This window comes from Sapajus apella, unplaced genomic scaffold, assembly GCF_009761245.1.
Source record: "Sapajus apella isolate SASKATOON/1434 unplaced genomic scaffold, GSC_monkey_1.0 scaffold69, whole genome shotgun sequence".
NCBI lineage: Eukaryota > Metazoa > Chordata > Mammalia > Primates > Cebidae > Sapajus > Sapajus apella.
The window spans coordinates 7,029-28,347 of record NW_022437009.1 but is presented as its reverse complement, the minus strand read 5'-3'; the positions used below and the strand labels follow the sequence as shown (position 1 = coordinate 28,347).

At 39.1% G+C, this 21,319-nt stretch overlaps 1 protein-coding gene across 2 annotated transcripts; it reads left to right on the top strand.

Moving 5' to 3' along the window:
- Window positions 1-766: 766 nt before the first annotated feature.
- Window positions 767-3,720, top strand: ADAM30 (ADAM metallopeptidase domain 30). 2 transcript variants are annotated; one of them, XM_032249929.1, is made up of 2 exons: window positions 767-3,106; window positions 3,230-3,720. In XM_032249929.1, the coding sequence occupies exons 1-2, from the start codon at window positions 1,100-1,102 to the stop codon at window positions 3,296-3,298; spliced, it is 2,076 nt and encodes a 691-aa protein (XP_032105820.1). In that variant the 5' UTR covers window positions 767-1,099; the 3' UTR covers window positions 3,299-3,720. The 2 variants fall into 2 exon arrangements, with proteins under 2 accessions (XP_032105820.1, XP_032105819.1); XM_032249928.1 differs by having other exon boundaries at window positions 767-3,720.
- The last annotated feature ends 17,599 nt before the right edge of the window (window positions 3,721-21,319 follow it).

Sequence of the window (21,319 nt, the reverse complement as noted above, 5' to 3'; positions counted from 1 at the left end):
ATGGACACACACAAATCACACTGACCCCTGGAATCCCAAAGACAAACAGCAGAAAGCACCCCCAGGCAAAATGAGCTCAGAGCCTTCCTGTTGCCTGGGTGCACAGTGCAGGCTCCGGGGCCTTCTCTAGAAAGAGGCCGCTGCTGAAGTCAGAGGGAGTGCCCAAAGTGGGGCTGGGGGTGTGGAGTCTACACCGATGCTCTCAGGCCGTTTCCACTCTTGCTGGTTCTGATGCTCCTTTCTTTTGCCGCAAGCAACCCTACTGGAAAACCGGGAAATGTCCAACAATGAAGTTAGGACAGTGGCCCATAAAACATCCGATTCCAACCTGCATCCTAAGGTGTAAAGACACAGACTAAAGGCACAAGATACAGTGAGCCTTTAATGCGTTCCCCTGCATTCTTCCTATTTCTCTATTCCTTCTCCATGTCCGGTGGGGTTCTCTACCCTCTCTCCATCCCACGTGCCAATAGCCCCTCTTTTCTCTTTCATTCTCGCCACGTTTCCCTCCTTTCTTCCACGTGCCCCAACGGTACCGCCCAGAAAACGAACTAGATGCGTTGGACAGGGCACGCGCGCATTAGGAACGCCAGCTAGGCGGAGCCCTGGGATCCTGGGGGCGGGGGGGTCCCCGCAAACCCTGCGGGGCGAGCAGGGTTTTGCCCACCAGCGCCTCCAGCGGCGCCCCCCAGAAGTCTGACTAGTGAGGCCTGAGTTGCAGGGACTGAGTGGCAGACTGAGGCTGAGTAGGGAACAGACCATGAGGCCAGCGCAGACCTTACTCCCCCAACGCCGACTGTCCCTCGTGCTGGTTCTGACAGTGCTCCTTCTTGACTCTCTTGGCGAAGATGTGATTTTTCATCCTGAAGGGGAGTTTGACTCGTACGAAATCACCATTCCCGAGAAGCTGAGCTCCCGAGGAGAAGCGCAGGGTGTGATCAGTCCCGTGGCCTACCTACTGCAGCTGAAAGGCAAGAAGCGTGTCCTCCATTTGTGGCCCAAGAGGTTTCTGTTGCCCCGACATCTGCGCGTTTTCACCTTCACGGAACGTGGGGAACTGCTGGAGGATCGCCCTTATATACCCAAGGACTGCAACTACATGGGCTCCGTGGAAGAGTCTCCAGACTCTAAAGCTACTATAAGCACGTGCATGGGGGGTCTCCGAGGCATATTCAACATAGATGCCGAGCATTACCAAATTGAGCCCCTCAAGACCTCTCCCAGTTTTGAACATGTCGTGTATCTCCTGAAGAAGGAGCAGTCTGGCAGCCAGGCTTGTGGTTTAAGTGATGATGAACTAGAATGGCAGATGGCCCCTTATGAGAATCAGGCTAGGCTAAGGGACTTTCCCGGATCCTATAAGCACCCAAGGTATTTGGAATTGGTCCTGGTCTTTGATCAAAGTAGGTACAGGTTTGTGAACAGCAATCTTTCTCAAGTCATACATGATGCCATGCTTTTGACTGGGATTATGGACACCTACTTTCAAGATGTTCGTTTGAGGATCCACTTGAAGGCTCTCGAAGTATGGACGGATTTTAACAAAATACGCGTTGGATATCCAGAGTTAGCTGAAGTTTTAGGCAGATTTTTGATATATAAAAAAAATGTATTAAATGCTCGGCTCTCATCAGATTGGGCACATTTATATCTTCAAAGAAAATTTAATGATGCTCTTGCGTGGTCATTTGGAAAAGTCTGTTCTCTAGACCTTGCTGGATCAGCGAGTACTTTACTAGGTACAAATATCCTTGCCCCTGCCACCTGGTCTGCTCACGAGCTGGGTCATGCCGTGGGGATGCTACATGATGAACAATACTGCCAGTGCAGGGGTAGGCTTAATTGCATCATGGGCTCAGGACGCGCTGGGTTTAGCAATTGCAGTTACATCGCTTTTTTTAAACACGTCTCTTCAGGAGCAACGTGTCTAAATAACATCCCAGGACTTGGTTATGTAGCTAAGAGATGTGGCAACAAAATCGTAGAAGACAATGAGGAATGTGACTGTGGTTCCCCAGAGCAGTGTAATAAAGATCGGTGTTGCCAATCAAATTGTAAGTTGCAACCAGGTGCCAACTGTAGCATTGGACTTTGCTGTCACGATTGTCAGTTTCGTCCATCTGGATATGTTTGTAGGCAGGAAGAAAATGAATGTGACCTTGCAGAGTACTGTGATGGGAATTCAAGTTACTGCCCAAATGACGTTTACAAGCAGGATGGAACCCCTTGCAAGTATGAAGGCCGTTGTTTCAGGAAGGGGTGCAGATCCAGATATATGCAGTGCCAAAGCATTTTTGGGCCTGATGCCAGGGAGGCTCCCAGTCAGTGCTATGATGCAGTTAACTTAATAGGTGATCAATTTGGTAACTGTGAGATTACAGGAATTCGACATTTTAAAAAGTGTGGCAGTGAAAATTCAATATGTGGCAGGCTACAGTGTATCAATGTCGAAACCATCCCTGATTTGCCAGAGCATACGACTATAATCTCTACTCATTTACGGGCAGAAAATCTCATGTGCTGGGGCACAGGTTATCATCTATCCATGAAACCCATGGGGATACCCGACGTGGGTGTGATAAATGATGGCACCTCCTGTGGGGAAGACCGGGTGTGTTTTAAGAAAAATTGCGTCAGTAGCTCAGTCCTGAAGTTTGACTGTTTGCCTGAGAAATGCAACACCCGAGGTGTTTGCAACAACAGGAAAAACTGCCACTGCATGTATGGCTGGGCACCCCCATTCTGTGAGGAGGTGGGATATGGAGGGAGCGTTGACAGCGGGCCCCCAGGACTGCTAAGAGGGGCGATTCCCTTGTCAATTCGGATAGTGTCCATCATAATGTTTCGCCTTATTTTATTAATCCTTTCCATGGTTTTTGTGTTTTTCCGGCAAGAGATAGGAAACTATTTAAAACCTAGTGAGGAAAAGATGCCACCATCCGAAGCAAAACCTGGACAGGAAGAATCTAAAGCAAAAGCCGAACAGGGAGCTTCTAAAGCAAAAGCCGGACAGGAAGAATCTAAAACAAAAACCGGACAGCAAGAATCAAAAGCAAAAACTGGACAGCAAGAATCAAAAGCAAAAACTGGACAGCAAAAATCAAAAGCAAAACCTGGGCAGGAAGAATCTAAAGCAAAAACCGAACAGGGAGCTTCTAAAGCAAAAACCGGACAGGAAGAACCTAAAACAAAAACCGGACAGCAAGAATCAAAAGCAAAACTTGGACAGCAAGAATCTAAAGCAAACGTTGAAAGTAAACCACCCAAAGCAAAGAGTGTCAAGAAACCAAAAAAGTAACCGGCAATCCACACTCATTCAGTCACAGAGGCTCACTTATTTAGCCAGCTAATCGGTAAACCAAAGGCTTTTCATCCTTCTCCCAATAATTTTTTACTTCAATTTTTCTCACTAGCTTTGATTAGCAAATAAATGACATTCTTGTTTAGGAAACCAACCAGTGCATTCTGCTTCTCTAGTATTCATTCGCCCCCCAGCTTGTGATCAAGTTGTGGGTATCTTGAAAATCACGCTCTCATGGCTTTTCCACCCACTAAAGCTCTGAAAGTAGTGAGTTTCCTAGAATTACCGTGGTATTTAAAGTACAGCCTTGTTTCTCAGAATCCCAGGGAGCAAAGCAATTGTCTGCCTCTCCCTCTGCCTCCCCCAACTTGATCCACGTGAACATCCGCGCCTACACCCATGGTGATCAATAAATGCTGACAACACATTTTGTGAATAGAAAATGTTTCTCTAAGCATTTTCAGTATTTGAGGTGATCTCAGATGGGTTAAGGACACCGGTCTGTCCTAACTCTTGCATTGCAGCACAGTGCAATGATGACAACATGATACCAGGCCCTGGCAGTGTCCCGGAACAAGGCTGTTAACAAAATTTTTGTGTCTGCAGTGTCTGCCTGCAGGGGCAGTTCTCCTGTGAGTGCGTGTGTGCTCAGGGGCACCTGGCCCTGTGTTTGCTACTCTGCTAAGTAGAACAGAGGTCCTTTGACTCCCAAGGACCCCCGCACCTCTGCCTCCACCTCTTCCTTCCCCTTTGCACAACACTTTGGGTGGGAGGAGAGGACTGAGGGGTACCTTAGCAGGAGTCAGTGTCCACTTCTTATATCCAAGTGGGGTTTGTCCCTCTCAGATTTGTGTCAGCCAAAGGTTTTTGGTCTTGTTCTAGGCTGGGTCTTCCTGCTGTTCTCTCATCTTACCGCAGTGCTCCCCTGCCTCCTCAGGTAACGCGGCAGGCCTGCAGTACCGCGTCCCAATCTCCTGTTTCTTAGTCACACTTCTAATTAAAGACAAACTTGGGGCAGTCTCATAGGGAAGGTTGGTCCCAGCCTTTTTTTCTCAGCATGTGTGCTGGGAGCATGCTAAGAACTTCATGTGTGTTATTAACATGCATACTGCTGAAAATAGCTCCATGAGATAGGTGTCATTATTTTCTAATTTTACAAAAGAGAAACTGAGGCACTGCAAGGTTAAATGACCTGCTCAAAGTTCCACAGTTAATAAGTAATGACATTATTCAAGAAAACTCTATATGAAAATTAGGAAATTCAGTTGAAAGGATTTATCTAAAAATCATAAGGATATTTACACATTAGGATTTTTAAAAAATTGATTGTGATAAATATCATATTGACCATCTTAACCATTTTTGTGTTCAGCAATGTTAAGAACATTGACATGGTTGTGCAAATCATCTCCAGAACTCTTTTCATTTTGCAAAACTGAAACTCCATACCCATTAAGCAACAATTCTCTATTCTTCCCTCCCTTAAACTGTCCCAACAAATATCCTATTTTCTGTATGAATTTGGCTAATCTAAGTACTTCATATAATTAGAATCTTATAGTCTTTGCCTTTTTGTGATTGGCTTATTTCATTTAGCACATCTTTAGGGTTCATCTATGTCGTAGTATTTTGTGTTGGAATTGCCTTCTTTTGTAAGGCTGAATGATATTTAGATGTGTCTGTGTACCACATCGTGTCTAACCATTCTTCACTGATGGGCACTGGGGTTGCTTTCACATTTTGCTTATTGTGAGGAATGCTGCCATGAACATAGGTATACAAACATCTGTTCACATCTCTGCTTTCAATTCTTTTGGATATACATCCAGAAGTGGAACTGCTAGATCATAGGGTAGTTCTATTTTTAATTTTTTAAGGACTTGCCATACTGTTTCCCCTAACAGCTGCATCTTTTTATATATTCCCACTAGCAGTGCACAAAGGTTCCAATTTCTCTACCTCTTCCCCAACACTAGTATTTTCTGGTTGTTAGATAATAGCCATCTTAACGGGTGTAACATGGTGTCTCATTGTGGTTATATTTGCATTTCTCTAATGATTAGTGATACTGTGCGTCTTTTCTTGAGCTTATTGACCATAAGATTGTCTTTTTTGGAGAAATGTGTATTCAAATCTTTTGCCCATTGTTTGAGTTGTTTGGTATTTTTTTTTGTTAAATTGTAGGAGCTCTTTAGATATTCTGGATATTAACACTTTATCTAGATATATGATTTGAAGATATTTTCTCCCATTCTGTGGGTTGCTTTTCCATTTTGTTGATATTGTGCTATGATGCACAGAAGTTTTTGATGTTTCAGTCATGAAGTCTTTGCCCATGCATATGTCCTGAATGGTGTTGCCTAGGTTTTCTTCTACAGTTTTTATGGTTTTAGGTCTTATGTTTAAGTCTCTAATTCATCTTAATTTTTGTATAAGATATAAGGAAGGGATCTAGTTTCGGCTTTCTGCATATAGCTAGCCAGTTTTACCAACGTCATTTATTTAATAGGGAATTCTTTTACCATTGCTTGTTTTTGTGAGGTTTGTCAAAGATCAGATGGTTGTAGATGTGTGGTGTTATTACTGAGGCCTCTGTTCTGTTTCATTGGTCTATATATCTGTTTTGGTACCAGTATACCACGCCATTTTTGTTACTGTAGCCTTGTAGTATAAAGTCGGGTAGCATGATGCCTCCACCTTGTTCTTTCTGTTTAGGATTGTCTTGGCTATGCAGGCTCTTTTTTGGTTCTGCATGAAATTTAAGGGAGTTTTTTCCAGTTCTGTGAAGAAAGTCAATGGTGGCTTGATGGGGATAGCATTGAATCTATAAATTACTTTGGGCAGTATGGCCATTTTCACTGTATTGATTCTTCCTATCCATGAGCATGGAATGTTTTCCCATTTGTTTGTGTCCTTTCTTATTTCCTTGAGCAGTGGTTTATAGTTATCCTTGAAGAAGTCCTTCACATCCCTTGTTTTTCTATTTCAGCAGAAAACTACCATTGGCATTTTGATAGGCATTAAATTAAATCTGTAGATTACATTGCTTTGGGTAGTACTGACATCTTAATAATATTATGTTTTCCAATCCGTGAGCATGGATATTTTTCCATTTATTTGTGTCTTAAATTTACTTCAATTCAGTGATGTTCTGTAGATTTTAGCATCTGAAACTTTTACTTGTGTAAGTTTATACCTGTTTTGTTATTTTTGGTGCTACTATATGGCATTGTTTCTTTAATACCTTTCGAGATTGTTGTACAGAAGCACAAGCAATTTTCGTGTATTGATTTTTTATCCTGCAACTTTGCTGAATTTGTTTATTAGTTCTAACAGTTTGTGTGTGTGGAATCTGTAGAGTTTTCCACGTAAAAATTATGTTATCTTTGAAAATAGGTAATTTTACCTCTGCCTTTCCAATTTGAATGCTTTCATTTTTTTTCTTGCCTAATTGCTCTCATTTGAACTGCCAATACTTTGATAAGTAGAAGGGGTGAAAGCCAGCTTGCCTGTCTTACTTCTGATCATAGAGGAAAGGCTTTCAGGTTTTCACCATTAAGTATAATACTCGCTGTGGGCTTTTCATATACAGCATTTACTGTGTTGAATCAATTTTCTTTTATTACTTTTTTGAGTGTTGTAATCATAAAAGTGTGTTGAATTTTGCCCACTATTTTTTCCTGTATCAATTGATATGATCAAAAGTTCTTGTTTTCTATTTTGTTAACACAGTGTATTATTCATTTTCCTATGTTGAGTCATCATCTACACATTCCAGGAACAAATTTCACTTGGTCAGGCTGTATAACCCATTCAATGTTCTGTTGAAGTCAGTATGTTAGCATTTTGTTGAGGATTTTTGCAGCTATGCTAATCAGAGATGTTGTCCAATAGCTTTTATTTATGGTAATTTATTGTCTGTCCTTTGTATCAGGATAATACTGGCCTCATAAATTATTGTTTCCATCACTTCAATTTTTTTGGAGGCCTTAGAGAAGGATTCGTTTTAATTTTTCTTTAATTATTTGGTAGAATTCACCAGTGAAGAAATCTGGTGCTGGACTTTTCTTTGATGAGAGGCTTTTAATTATGGATTCAGTCTACTTGCTAGTTATTCATCCATTCAGTTTTTTCCATATATTCGTAATTCAGTCTTGGAAGGTTGTGTGTTTCTAAGAATTTATGCATTTTATCTATGTTTTTCAATTTGTTGGCAGCCAATTGTTCATATTAATCTCTTAAAATCCTTTTTATTTCTGTAAAATTGTAATGTTCCCTCCTTCATTTCTGATTTTAGTTATCTGGGTCTTCTCTTTTAGTCATCTAGAAGGTTTGTATATTTTGTTGATATTTTCCAAGAACCAATTCTTGGCTTCATTAATTTTCTCTATTGATTTTCTGTTTTCTAATTCATTTGTCTCTCTAGTATTTCCTTCTACTAGCTTTGGGTTTAGTCTTTTTCTTCTACTTCTAAATTAAGATTTTTTTATTTGATATGGTTCTTTTACTTAACTTACATTTTCCTCTGGCACTGCATTTGCTATAGTCCATAGTTTTGGGATGTTGCGTTTACACTTTTATTTGCCTCAAAATATTTTCTAATTTCCTTTACGGTTTATTCTTTGGCATTTATTCTGTAGAAAAATGTGTTCTTTAATATCCACTTATCTGTTAATTTTCTACTTTTCTTTCTGTGATTGACTTTTAGTTTCATTCTATTGTAATTGGAAAAGATACTTTGTATGATTTTAATCATTTAAAATTTTTTAAGACCTGTTTTGTGGCCTATCATATGGTCTATTCTGGAAATATTCCATTTGCATTTGACAAAAATTTGTTTTCTGCTGTTATAGCATGAGGTGTTCTGTGTAAGTCTGTAAAAATCCATTGTCTATAAGTCATGTTTAAGTCCTTTTTTCATTATCAATCTTTTGACTGGTTGTTCTATCCATTGTAAAAGTAAGGTATTGAAACCTTTAGCTGTGATCGTACAGCTATTTTCCCCTCAACTGTGTCAATGTTTGCTTCATATGTTTTGGAGTTGATATTTGGTGCATATATATTTATGATTATCATTTCTTCTTTGTGAAATTTAATTAATACATGTCCTTCTTTGCACCTTGTAATGCTTTTTGACATAAAGACTATTTTGTCTAATATAAGTATAGCTACCTGATCTCTTTTGCTTACCATTTGCATGGAATATTTTTTCTAACTTTTCACTTTTAACCTATATGTGTCCAAAGATCTAAAGTGAATTTCTTGTAGAGAGCATATACTTGAGTCCTATTTTCTTATCCTGCCAATATTTGCCTTTCATTGGAAAGGAATTTTTCCAGATGTTTACTTTTAAAGCAATTACAGTCATACATCACTAACAATTGAGATACATTCTAAGAAAGGCATCTTAAGGTAATTTTGTCATATAAACACCATAAAGCGTACTTACACAAAGCTGAATGGTATAACCTACCACACGCCTAGAATATCTGAGATAGCCTGTTGCTCCTAGGCTACAAACTTGTACATAATGCTACTGTACTGAATACTGTGGGCAATTGTTACACAATGGTAAGTATTTGTGTATCTAAATGCAAAAAGCACACAGTAAAATATACAATGCAATCTAACAGATTTCGAAATAAGGCATTTTCCATGGATGGAGCTTGCAGGACTGGAAATCACTGTGGGTGACTCCGTGAGTGAATGGTGAGTGAATGTGAAGACTTGTATACTACTATGGCTTTATAACACAGTACACCCAGGCCACACTAAATTTATTTTGAAATATTTTTCTTCCACAATAAATTAACATTGCCTTATGATAACTTTTCTACTTTATAACCTTAAATTTTTCTTAATTCTTTTGTAAGAACACATAGCTTAAAACACAAACATTGTATGGCGATACAAAAATTCTTTATGTCCTTATTCTGTAAACTTTTTCCTATTTTAAAAATTATTTTATTTATTAAACATTATTGTTAAACAGTAAGACACACTTGTAATTCTAGTACTTTGGGAAGCCGAGGCAGGAGGATTGCTTAAGGCCAGGAGTTTGAGACCAGCTTGGCCAACATATTGAGACTCCATCTCTACAAGAACGAAAATAAACAACGAAGACACGGCACATGCTTTAGCCTAGTCCTACACAGGGTCAGGATCATAAATAACACTATCTTCCTATTCCATGTCTTGTTCCCTGGAAGGTCTTCAAGAACAATAACACCCATGGAGCTTCATCTCCTATAGTAACAATACATTCTTCTTGAAAGATCAATATTTCTTTACATCGCCTGCCTGTTGCTTGCTTTAATACTCCAAACTGCAGGAACATCTCTGGCTGGTGCTAACAGATTCTGGGCCTTTCTTTCCATTCTGCCTACAGACCACTCACATTGACTTCTTACATTCTCAGTGACAGCTACTTATAACATAGCCTCTTTTTCCTCCCCCAAAAAAACACCCCTGATACATACTGGTATAATGAAAAAACTGGAGAAAACAAAAGTGTTTGCCAAACCACCACTCACCAGGTTTCCAATATGTTTGTTTTGATGGGAAAGAAAGCAGATCTAAAACAGCGCCTCCATTCTAAAGACATCATTCAATTGCTTGTAAATCTCTCAAATTTCTTTTTCTACTGCAATATCTCACATCTGGGGACCAGGCTGGAAGCAGATTGCTTTTGGAAGTTTTCACAAAGATCTATTGAGCTCTTTTAGAGAGTTATCTAAATGTGGGGAGGGAAAGGCATTTTCAGCTGTGACGGCATGAGACGTTTTTTGTATGCTTGAGCAATTCAAAAAGGACTTTGTTTTCAAACTTGGCATGTATGAGGCCTTGGATAAAGACCAGGGCCTTTGACGAGTTTGGAGAAATGGATTTGGAAACAATAGAAGAAAATGAGGGCAGCTAACTACCTTCTCCACCTCTGCTCCCTACATAGGTCATTTTCCTTACATCCAGAATAATTCTCAATAAATCACTCCTTTATATTGGCAAGTTTCCTTCTCACAACGGCACACATTGGTTAATCTTCCACTGATACATTTTCCTTTAATCTGGAACATAGTACTTCTGTATCCATTAACCATAGTTGTGACCATAATCATTCATCTAATAAGTAAAACAGAATCATTCAAACCTGTGAGATGCTGCTGCCTGAGAAAATAATTCCACATCCCCCCAACCAGGAGCAGGAGGAACTCTGAGGACAGTAACCAGCAGCTCTGCATTCTACTTTACAGTTACTGTGGTGTCCTGCAAGGTATATCCTCTTCCTTAGAATCCCCCAAGATGGCTAAGGCCCCAGCAGAGACAAGTGACAGAAGAAATGTGTCCCACAAAGGAGACTGAACTGTGAAAGAGAAAATACACTAAAGGAAGGGAAAATACACTAAAATACGTACAGGAAACCTGTGTGAGTGGTGGGTTGAGAGAAGAAAGGGGCCACACTAAAGACACTGACCTGTGAAAGAGAAAATATACTAAAAAAAGGGAGGAAGAAAAAAAATAGGAAGGAAGGGAGGGAGGCAGGGATTTATTAATCTGGGTGGGGTGGAACTTAAAGAAAAAAGATAATATAGCCACAAATAAAGAGTGTTTTCAATTTTAAATCATTTTGATTTTTGAAGTGATGTTCCTCTATTTAACAAAACACACACACACACAAAATCATTCAGATTGGCAAAGCTATTGTCTCGAACTTCTCCACTGACTAGGGCCACCTGCCTTGGGACATTTATGCTTGTGGCTTTGGCTGTGCTTCTCAGGATCAGGACTGTGTTTTAGGTATCTGAGCATATGCCAACAGTCTGAAACATCTTTGTAAATTGATTTGAGAAACAGTGAAAAACCCATACCAAACATAAATGGAGTGGGCTTACCTGACGTGCCCGGCTGGCAATTGCACTGGTAGCCATTGACCAGGTCGATGCAGTGACCATCGTTCAGGCAAGGGTTGCTGTAACATTCATCAATCTGGTCACTGCAGATGGTGCCCATGTACCCGGGACTGCAGATGCAGGTGTAGGAATCAATACCATCCTGACACTGGCCATGGTGGCAAGGATCGGGGTCACAGTTGTCAATGTTCTCCTCACACAACACACCAGTGAAAACTTTGGAAGGAGTTTTATCAAGGAATCTCAAAAACCAAGGCAGACACTCCACATCTAGACACAAATGTAGCTACACCCACTTACCCTACACATCCCATGTGTGATCAATCAACACTGCCGACCTTGAGCAGTAATAACTGAGCATCTTCACCGATTTAGAAAGCATGCCTGGAGAGTTATGCTTAAAATAGAGATTTCCAAATCAAATTTTAGAAATGAAATACATTTGTGACAGATCAATGCTTTAACTGCATCTCCATTTCTTATTAAGCTTCAGGTTGTAATAGCACAAAACATTTTTTCTTTACGTATTTACGTTCACAACTTGACTATTGTGAATAGTGCTGCAGTGAACATTGGTATGCACATATCAGTTCAAGATCGTGATTTCAATCCTTTTGGGTAAATACTCAGAAGTGATATCACTGGATCATAACGGTAGTTTTTAAAATTTTTTTCATCTTTGAGGAATTTTGATACTGTTTTCCATAGTGGCTATACCTTTTCTCCACAACCTCACTAAAACTTGTTATCTCGGGTTTCTTTTCAGAATAGCTATCTTGAGAGGTGTGAGGTGATTATTTTATTGTTGTTTGATTTGCATTTTCAAGATGATTATTGACATTAAGTATTTTTTTCATACACGTATTGGCTATGTCTTCGAAAAAATCTAATCAAGTGTTTCACTCATTTTTTAATCAGGTAATTTGGGTCTTATTTTATTGTTCTATTGAGTAAAATTTCCTTAGGTATTTTGAAGATGAACCCTTTATCTGGATATGGGGTTTATATAGTTTGCTAATATATGTTTTGCTAACCTTCTCTCCCAATATCTACACTGTCTTTTTACTTTGTTGATTGTTTACTTTGCTGGACAGAAGCTTTTTAGTCTGATGTAGTGTCCCATTTGTTTGTTTTTGCTGCATGGACTTTTGCTGTTATTTCCGTGAAATCATTGTCAAAATCAGTGTCATAAAGTTTTCCCCTATGTTTTCTTCGAGAATTTTTAACTGTTTTGATTCCTACATTTAGGTTTTTAATCCATTTTTAATTGTTTGTTGTGTATGTTGTAAGAGAAGGGTCCAATTTAACTCATTTGCATGTGGATATCTTCTTCCAAACACAATTTGTTGAAGAGATTATCTTTTCTTCATTGTATATTCTTGACACTCTTGTCAAAGATCAGTTGGCTTTATATGCATGGATTTATTTCTCGGCTATCTCTATTGTATTCCACCAATCTATACATCTGTAATAATGCCGGCACCATATTGTTTGGATTTCTGTGCCTTTGTAATATATTTTGAAATCAGGAAGCATGATGCCTCCAGCTTTGTTCTTCTTTGTCAAGATAGCTTTGGCTATTTGTGGTCTTTAGTGATTCCATGTAAATTTTAGATTTTTTTTTTTGTAAAAATAAGTCATCAAGATTTTGATAGGAATTACATTGAATCTTTAGATCACTTTAGGTAGTATGAACATTTTAACAATATTTAGTTTTCCAAAAAATGAACACAAATGTGTTTTCATTTGTGTCTTATTCAACTTCTTTCATTAATGGTTTGTAGTTTTCAGTATACAAGTCTTTCACGTCCTTTGCTAGTTTTATTCCAAGATCTTTTATTCATTTTCCTGCTCTAAGGGTTGTTTTCTAATTTCTTTTTCAGCTAATTTGCTGTTACTATACAAAAATGCAACTGATTTTTTAGGTCGACTTTGTATTCTACAACTTTACTGAATTGTTTATTACTGCTAACAGTTTTAAAATAGAATATTTTAGAATTTCCTGTATATAAAATCATGTCATCTTCAAATAGGGACAAGTTTACTTCTTACTTCCTGATATGGGTGACATTTATTTCTTTTTCTTGACTAATTACTCTGGCGAGGGCTTTCAGAATTATGTAACATAGAAGTAGCAAAAGTGAGCATTCTTGCCTTTTCCTGATCTCAGAGAAAAAGTTTTTAGATTTTGCCATTGAATATAAAGTTAGCTGTGGGTTTCTCAATTATGGCCTTATTATTTTTAGGCAGTTTCCTTGTATTCCTAGTTTGTTGCCAGTGTTTTATCATGAAAGAGGATAGAATTTTGTCAATTGCTTTTTCTGAATTTATTGAGATTATCACAAAATTTTTATCCTTTCTTTAGTTGATGTAGTATTTCACATTAATTGATTTTCATATGTTGAACAGTCATGTATCCCAGGGATAAATCCCAGTTGGTCATGATGTATGATTCTTCTTCTTTCTTTTCTTTTTGTCGTTTTTTGAGACATAGTCTCACTCTGTCACTCAGGTTGGAATGCAGTGGTGAGATCTCAACTCACTGCAACCTCTGCAGTGAGGTTCAAGCGATTCTCCTGCCTCAGCCTCCTGAGTAGCTGGGATTACAGGCACCTACCACCACGCTCAGCTAATTTTTGTATTTTTAGTAGAGGTGGTATTTACCATGTTGGCCAGGCTGGTCTCGAACTCCTGATCTCAGGTGATCCACCTGCCTTGGCCTCCCAAAATGTTGGGATTACAGGCATGAGCCACTGTGCCCAGATGGTATATGGTTCCTTTAATGTGCAGTTGGAGTTAGTTTGCTAGCTTTTTTTTTTTTTTTTTTTTTTTGCATATCTTCATCACAGAAACTGGCCTGTAGTTTTCTTTTCTTTTGATATCTTTGTGTGGCTTTGGCATTGGTGATGCTGGCCTTATAAAACGAGTTTGGAAATGTTTCTTTAATTGTTTTATAAGTATTTGAGAAAGATTGGTGTTAACTCAAAAAAACAACATTTCATAGAATCCACCAATGAAGTTGTCTGGTTCTGTGGTTCTGGGCTTTTCTTTGTTTGAAAGGTTTTTGATTACATATTTAATCTCTGTAATAGTTGTATGTTTGTTCAGACTTTCTATTTCTTCATGATTTAGTCTTGGTATGTTGTTAGTTTCTGGGAATGTATCAATTTCTTCAGTTTCTTGTCGTACAATTGTTCATTGTAGTCTCTTGTGGTACCTTTTATTTTCATGGTAGCAGTTGCAATATCTCTTCTTTTATTTCTGGTTTTATTTGAGTCTTCCCTCCTATTTTTCTTAATTAGTCTAGCTAAGTGTCTGTCAATTTTATTTACCTTTTCAAAAATGAATTCTTTGTTTCATTAAGTTTTTTATTTTCTATTTTGCTTTTTTCCCTGCTCTAACTGTTATCTTTTTCTTCCATTGCTAATTTAGTTTGTTCTTCCTAGTTCTTTGAGGTGTAAAGTTAGGTTGTTGAGATCTTTTTTAATGTAGAGATTTATCTCTATGAACTTTACGGTTAGTTCTGCTTTGGCTGCATCCCTTATCTTTTGTGGTATGTTGTGTATTCACTTTCATTTGTCTTTAGATATTTTCAAATTTCCTTTTTCAATTATTCCTTGAGCCAATTGTCGTTCAAGAGTATGTTGTTTTCAACCAACCAAAAAATTTTTTATAAAAGAATATGTTTTTAATTTTTACATATTTGTGAAATTTCTAGTTTTCCTCCTGCTATTGATTTCTAGTTTCATTCAATGATGGGCAGAAAAGATACTTGGTATGATTTCAGTTTTCTTAAATTTGTAGACTCTTTTCGTGGCTGCCATGATCTCAGCGTTTAAGAGCCCTCTTGAATAGATTAGTACCCTTATAAAAGAGGCCCCAGAGAGCTTCCTTTCCCTTTCCACCATCTGAAGTCACAGTGAGAAAGCATTATCTATGAACCAGAGGGCATAGGTGGACTTCTGGACTTTTCAGACTCCAAAATTGTGAGAAATAAGCTTCTGTTGTTTATATGCTCTCTAGTTTGTGATATTTTGTTATAGTAGTCTGAACAGACAAAGATAGTGATTTAACATGTGATTTATTCTGGAGAATGTTCCATTTGCCCTTGCGAAGGACACGTATTCTGCTATTGGGTGGAATGGTCTGTGTATGCGTGCTAGGTCCATTTGGTCTATAGCGTTACTCCCATCCTCTTTTTCCTATTGATCGTCTGTCTGGATGTTCTGTCCACAGTTGAAAGTGAAGTATTGAAATCTCCTGCTATTGTGGCATTTCTTCCATTTCTCTCTTCAGTGTTGTCAGTGTTTGCTTTATATATCTAGGTTCTTTAATGTTGGGTGTGTACATAGTTATGACTCCTATATCCCACTGGGCGGTTGATATTTTGTCATTGTAAAAATGCTTTTTGTCTCTTGTGACAGCTTTTGACTGAAAGTCTACTTTGTCTGATACAAATATAGTCACTCCTTCTCTCTTTTTGTTACCACTTGCATGCAATTTCCTTTTCCACCCCTTTACTTTTAACCTATGTTGTTTCCTTAAATCTAAAATGACTTTGTCATAGACAGCATAGAGTTGGGTCTTGGTTTTTATTTTCATTAATTTTTTTTGTTTTTTTGAGATGGAGTCTCATTCTGTCACCAAGGCTGGAGCGCAGTGGCATGATCTCGGCTCACTGTAACCTCCACCTCCTGGATTCAAGTGATTCTCCTGCCTCAGGCTCCCAAGTAGCTGAGGCTACAGGTGCCCACCACCACAGTCAGCTAACTTTTGTATTTTTAGTAGAAACACGATCTTACTGTGTTGACCAGGCTGGTCTCGAACTCCTGACCTGAAGTGATCCACCTGCCTCAGCCTCCCATTGGGGGGGATTTTAACTCATTTATATTTAAAGTTTTTATTGATAGAAAATAATTTAATGTTGGCATTTTTGAGTTGTTATCTGTTAGTCTTGTCACTCCTTTCCATGTCTTTTCTTCTGTTTCTGTCTTCCTTTGTGTTTTGTTGGGTTGTTTTTCTTTTTTTGGTATCAATATGCTTTGATTTCTTTCTCTTTTTTAATGTAACTTCCATGGGTTTTCTTTTTTTGCGATTACCTTGGGCTTAAATAAAATGTCTCATAACAGTTGAAGCTGACAACTTAAGTTTAATCGTTTACAAAAACTGCACTTTCAATTATGCCCCAAACACATACTTTACATCATTATTGTCACAATTTACATCTATTCATATTGTGAATCTTTTAACAATTTTAGTGATAGTTTTTAAAATACTTTGTCCATTAACTTTTATACTAGAATTAAAAGTAATTTACCCACCATCATTACAATAATACAGCATCCTGTATTTGTCTATGTATTTACCTTTATCAATGAGTTTCAGTCTTTCTTACGCTATCAGGTTGCTGTTTAGTGTCCTGTTATTTCAACGTGAAAAATTCCCTTTAGCATTTCTTGTAATGTAGGTCTAGTAGTGATGAACTCTCTCAGCTCATGTTTGCCCGTTAAAGTCTTTTTCTTGTATATTTGAAGGAGAGTTTTGAAAGTTACAGCATTCTTGGTTATCAGGATTATTTTTTCCTTCAGGAAGTTGGATATATCATCCCAATTCCTTGTAGTCTGCAAGATTTCTGCTGAAAAATCTGCTGACAGTCTTCTAGAGGTTTCTTTTATATGACAAATCACTTTCGTCTTGCTGCTTTCAAAATTCTCAGTCTTTGACTTTTGACAACTTGATTATAGTGTATCTTAGTGTGGAACTCTTGTGTCCCTTTTATTTGGTGTCATTTGGGCTTCTTGGATCTGTGTGTTTATTTCTTTCCTCAGATTTGGGAAGTTTTCAGCCATCATTTCTTTGAATAAGCTTTTTGGTCCTTTCTCTCTCCATTCTCTTTTTGGAACTTCCATAATGTATATATTGGTCCGTTTGATAGTTTCACATAATTCCCCTAATCTTTCTTTATTCTTTAAATTTTGTTTCTGTTTCTCTAAATGAATCATTTCCTATGACCTGATTCAAGCTCACTAATCATTACTTCTGCTTGATCTATGTGTTAAATTCCTCTGGTGAATTTTTCACTTCAGTTATTGTGTTCTTCCCTTCATAATTCCTATTTAGTACTTTTCAATATTTTCTATCTCTTTGTTGAAATTTTCCCTTTGTTCATTTATTGTTCTTTTGGCTTTGGTGAGCATCTTTTTATAAGAATTATTTTTAATTTTCTGTCAGATAAACCATATAACTCTGCTTCATTAGGGTCAGTTTCTAGATAGTTATCGTGTTTCTTTATTTGGAACATTCTTGCTAAATTTTTATTTTTCTTGACTCTCAGCGTTGGTGTCCACACGTTGGAAAGGGCATGCACCTTTCTCAGTCTTTATGGGCTGTCCTTATACAAGAGAAGATTTACACCAGTCTTCACTGAGGCCTCGACCAACTCTTACCCTTACCAGAGAGAAGGAGATAGATGTGGCTATTGGCTCTTCACTATGTGCTAAGCCAGGAAGGAAACTGTATCACCTACAGGCTCAAAGACGATCTCTGTCCTCTCCCAGACAGATAGACAGTGCTGAGCCCATCAGAGTTTCAAGGCTGTTGTGACAGATGCTAGGTCTTTGAGCATCCCTGGAAAGGCTGGAGCACTGGACACATGGATCAATGCTTTCTCCAGGGGAAATCTTAGAACTGGGTTTTTTATCTGCTTGCTCTGTGCTGAACAGGTGGGTAGGTTAGTGGCTTCCACTAGCCCAAGTGACTGTCTCTGTTTGCCTGCAGGTGACTCTGCTGCACTGGATTCATGAGATCTCCAAGACCAGTAAGTTGAAATCCAGTCTTCTATGGAGTCCTTTCAGAAAAGTTGGCAGCAACTCCTCCCTCTCCTAGGTGAAGCTGGGAACTAGGTGGTCTCTTCCTGACTATAAGGGGATGAAATGGGGACAGGGTCTCTGGGAAAGGTGTCCTGAATCTCCCCATCAGCTTCATTGAGTTTGATTTTGTATTTTCCCAGGGCTCAAGATGCTTTCAATGTGTGTCTGATACCTCACAAAGAGAACTTGTCTATAAATTATTGCTGAATCATGTATTCGTGAGGAGAAGAAGGGCTGAGAACTTCCACTGCCATTTTGCTGATGTCATGTCACTCCTCCCAGTTATGAGAATTTTTAAGGAAGAGAAACAAATAAGAGGTCCTTTCTTCAAGGCTTAAATAAATCAACATCAAACCTTTGGTGAAAGGCTCCATTTGGCCTTTCATTCCTATGAAACATGAATTCAAGGGTTTTAATTTCTCTCCAGTGAAACCTACCCTTCACAACAAGAATCTGTCCAGAGAAAGACAAAACCCTTTGTAGAGAAACCTTTGCACTTGCATATATTTAGCCCTTAAATTTCTGGGCCTTCTTTCAGTCATTTTCGTCAAGAAACACAAAGAGGGTTCTCTGGTTGAGAAGCCCTGGTGAAAAATATGTTTCAACTGGAATTCTCCTATTTTTCAAGGGAGTAAACCAAGCCAGCTGGAAACTGATTGCTGCCAAAATCTGTCCCAGAAAGACATGGATACTAAATGGAAATATCCGGGCCAGACCACTGTAGTGGTGGAGAAGAAAGCAGCTGTTGTAGAAGAAAAGACTGAGAGCAGCAAATATCTGCTGGAAGAAGCTCTCTAAACGTGGAGCAGCCCCTGGGAGTGGTGCTGGTAGAAGAACTAGCAGAGGATGGTCCTCCTATTTTGTTCACATGGACCTACCAAGGGGATGAATAGGGAGAAGAATCTTAACTGGGGTACACTGGCATTCATAGCCATTTGGGTGACTGATACACTTTGCCGCATTGAGACACAAATACTGGAACAGTCATCAATATCAATCTGGCACAGTGCCCAGGCTTTTTACAATCTGATTCTTAATTCTTAATTTCTGATTCTACCCTCTAACTAGAAGAGAGGGGAACTGTGTGTGTGTGTGTGTGCGTGTGTGTGTGTGTGTGTGTGTGAGACAGAGAGAAAAGAGAGAGAGACAGAGAGAGAGAGAGAGAGGAAGATGTGCATTTCTGCTATTCTTTTACCTATACTATCACTGAGGTAGGGCTTTATATTAGGAATCAAATGCATACCTTCCATATGTTTAATCCCAGAATGAAATATATGGTCTTGGTTATGCTGAAAGCTTAGTTGTAAACACTGGATATGTAGCAAGAGAAATCTGAGGTTTGGGTGTAACTTGGTCCTACAGTAAAATGTGCTTCAGTTTAAACACTTGCTGAGTTCGACAGACACTCCAAGGAATAGGAAAGGTCCTGGGTGCTCTCCCATGACACGCTTGTCCACATCTTCTGGGCAGGTGCAAATATACTGCCCATTCAGGGGGTTGGTGTCACACAGTGCCCCCTTGTGGCAAGGATTGCTGATGCACGCATCATCCAGATGACACAGGAGACCTGTCACAGGGTGGAGCAAAGAAGAACTAAGAGAAAATGTCTCTCACTTGGGGAAGAGCTTTCTCTTTCACCAAGGAGGGAAAACCTCATGATCGGTTCCTCAGAATCCAACATGGAGATTAGTAGGCAACTTCTGCTTTGCCTGACCTACCTTGGGGACACGCTTGGCCACCATCAAAGCACCTAGCCACAACCCTAGAGCTCTGGCCCTAAGCCCTCAGCTAGACCGCTCCTCCAGGGCAGAGACATCTACAGGCCAGAAAAGAAGAGGGAGACAGGCCAGATTTAGCAAGTAAAATAGAGATGTCCAGCTGCATTTGAATTTCTGATAAACAGCTTATCTCTGTATTCTTATAACTGCGTACTAAACTAAAATTATCTCAGGAGAAGAAGTTTAATTTTTAACTTTTAGGGCAAGTAAAGATAGGGAGATGTGAATACAGATGCAAAGACCTGGTATAGTACTGCGTGAATGGTAAAGCTGAACACGATGAGACTGGAGCAAATTGTGCTCACCCAGAGGCACCCTAGTTTCAGGGATGTGAATTCGTGGAATATGACACAGGAAGCCCACCCAATGTGACGGGATAGGTTGACCCTGCCTGAAAAAAAGAGCACATGGAAGGATGAAAAGCATGAGGCCACCTGTGCTTACACGGTCAGCCACTACAATAGCAAAGGATGGGGGTCTAAGGCAAAGGCTCCCAGCCCCCATGACAAGGAACAGGAGTGTGACCTTAAGTTACACCCAAGGTATTTGCATGAGGCAGTGAGTGCAAGACAGCTAAAATTTAAACTGGGGCTGCCTTACTCCAAAATTCTTAACAAAGACCTGAGGTGTGAACCTGACCGTATCAAGCCACCTCTGCATGTCTTCCCAAGGGCACACAGGCATGGGGGAGTGGATGGGATGGAGGAGGTGAGGACTCAAATCTGACTCAGCAACTGGCTAATAAAAAACATTTGTGACTGCAAACTCCTCTTTAAGAGAAATGCATTTTTAGGTACAATTCACTGGTTTTTGAATGAGACTGGATTTTGAAGATTAGCTGCCTTCACTGAACACCTTTGCACCATGTATCTGTTCAATAGTGCTCATTAAGGATAGAAAATCTAGAGATTCAAGAAGATACTGGCTTGTAAGTAATTATCTACTGAATGGATAACAATTCTCTAAGTTTCAGGCACATTTCTTCAGATTCACATTCCCTTCTAGTTTTTTTCTGCCAGATTTTATTTCTCTTTATTAAAATTTCTATCAACAAGTTCTGAAAATTCAGAGTGAGGAAACAGTAACCAGGGTGGTCATAAAACTTGCTTATTTTAAAATTCCCAATGGAATGTCTGCTACGATACATCAACTTCCTTCATGTCACCACAGGAGAAAACCAACGCAAAAGCCTAAAAATAAAAAACGTCAGGCTCGGGAATTAAAAAGAAAAAAAAAGCAAAACCTTCCAAAGTTCACACAGTTAGTGAGTGAGAGTGCTTCACTGAAACCCAGTCTGACTGCAAATCTGATGCTCTTCGACTGCAGCAGAGTTGAGTACTCAGTCCTGGATGTGATCAACACAATCTACACACTAGGTTCCTGATCCTAGGGTCTCACAGCACCCTGAGAAGTCCTGGCTGCACAAGACCACTAAGGAACATTCGTATTAGGGAGGAGTAAAAG

Bases quoted from the DNA above. Each gene is read 5' to 3' on its own strand.
- ADAM30 (XM_032249928.1), top strand. From the start codon at position 1,100: ATGGGCTCCGTGGAAGAGTCTCCAGACTCTAAAGCTACTATAAGCACG.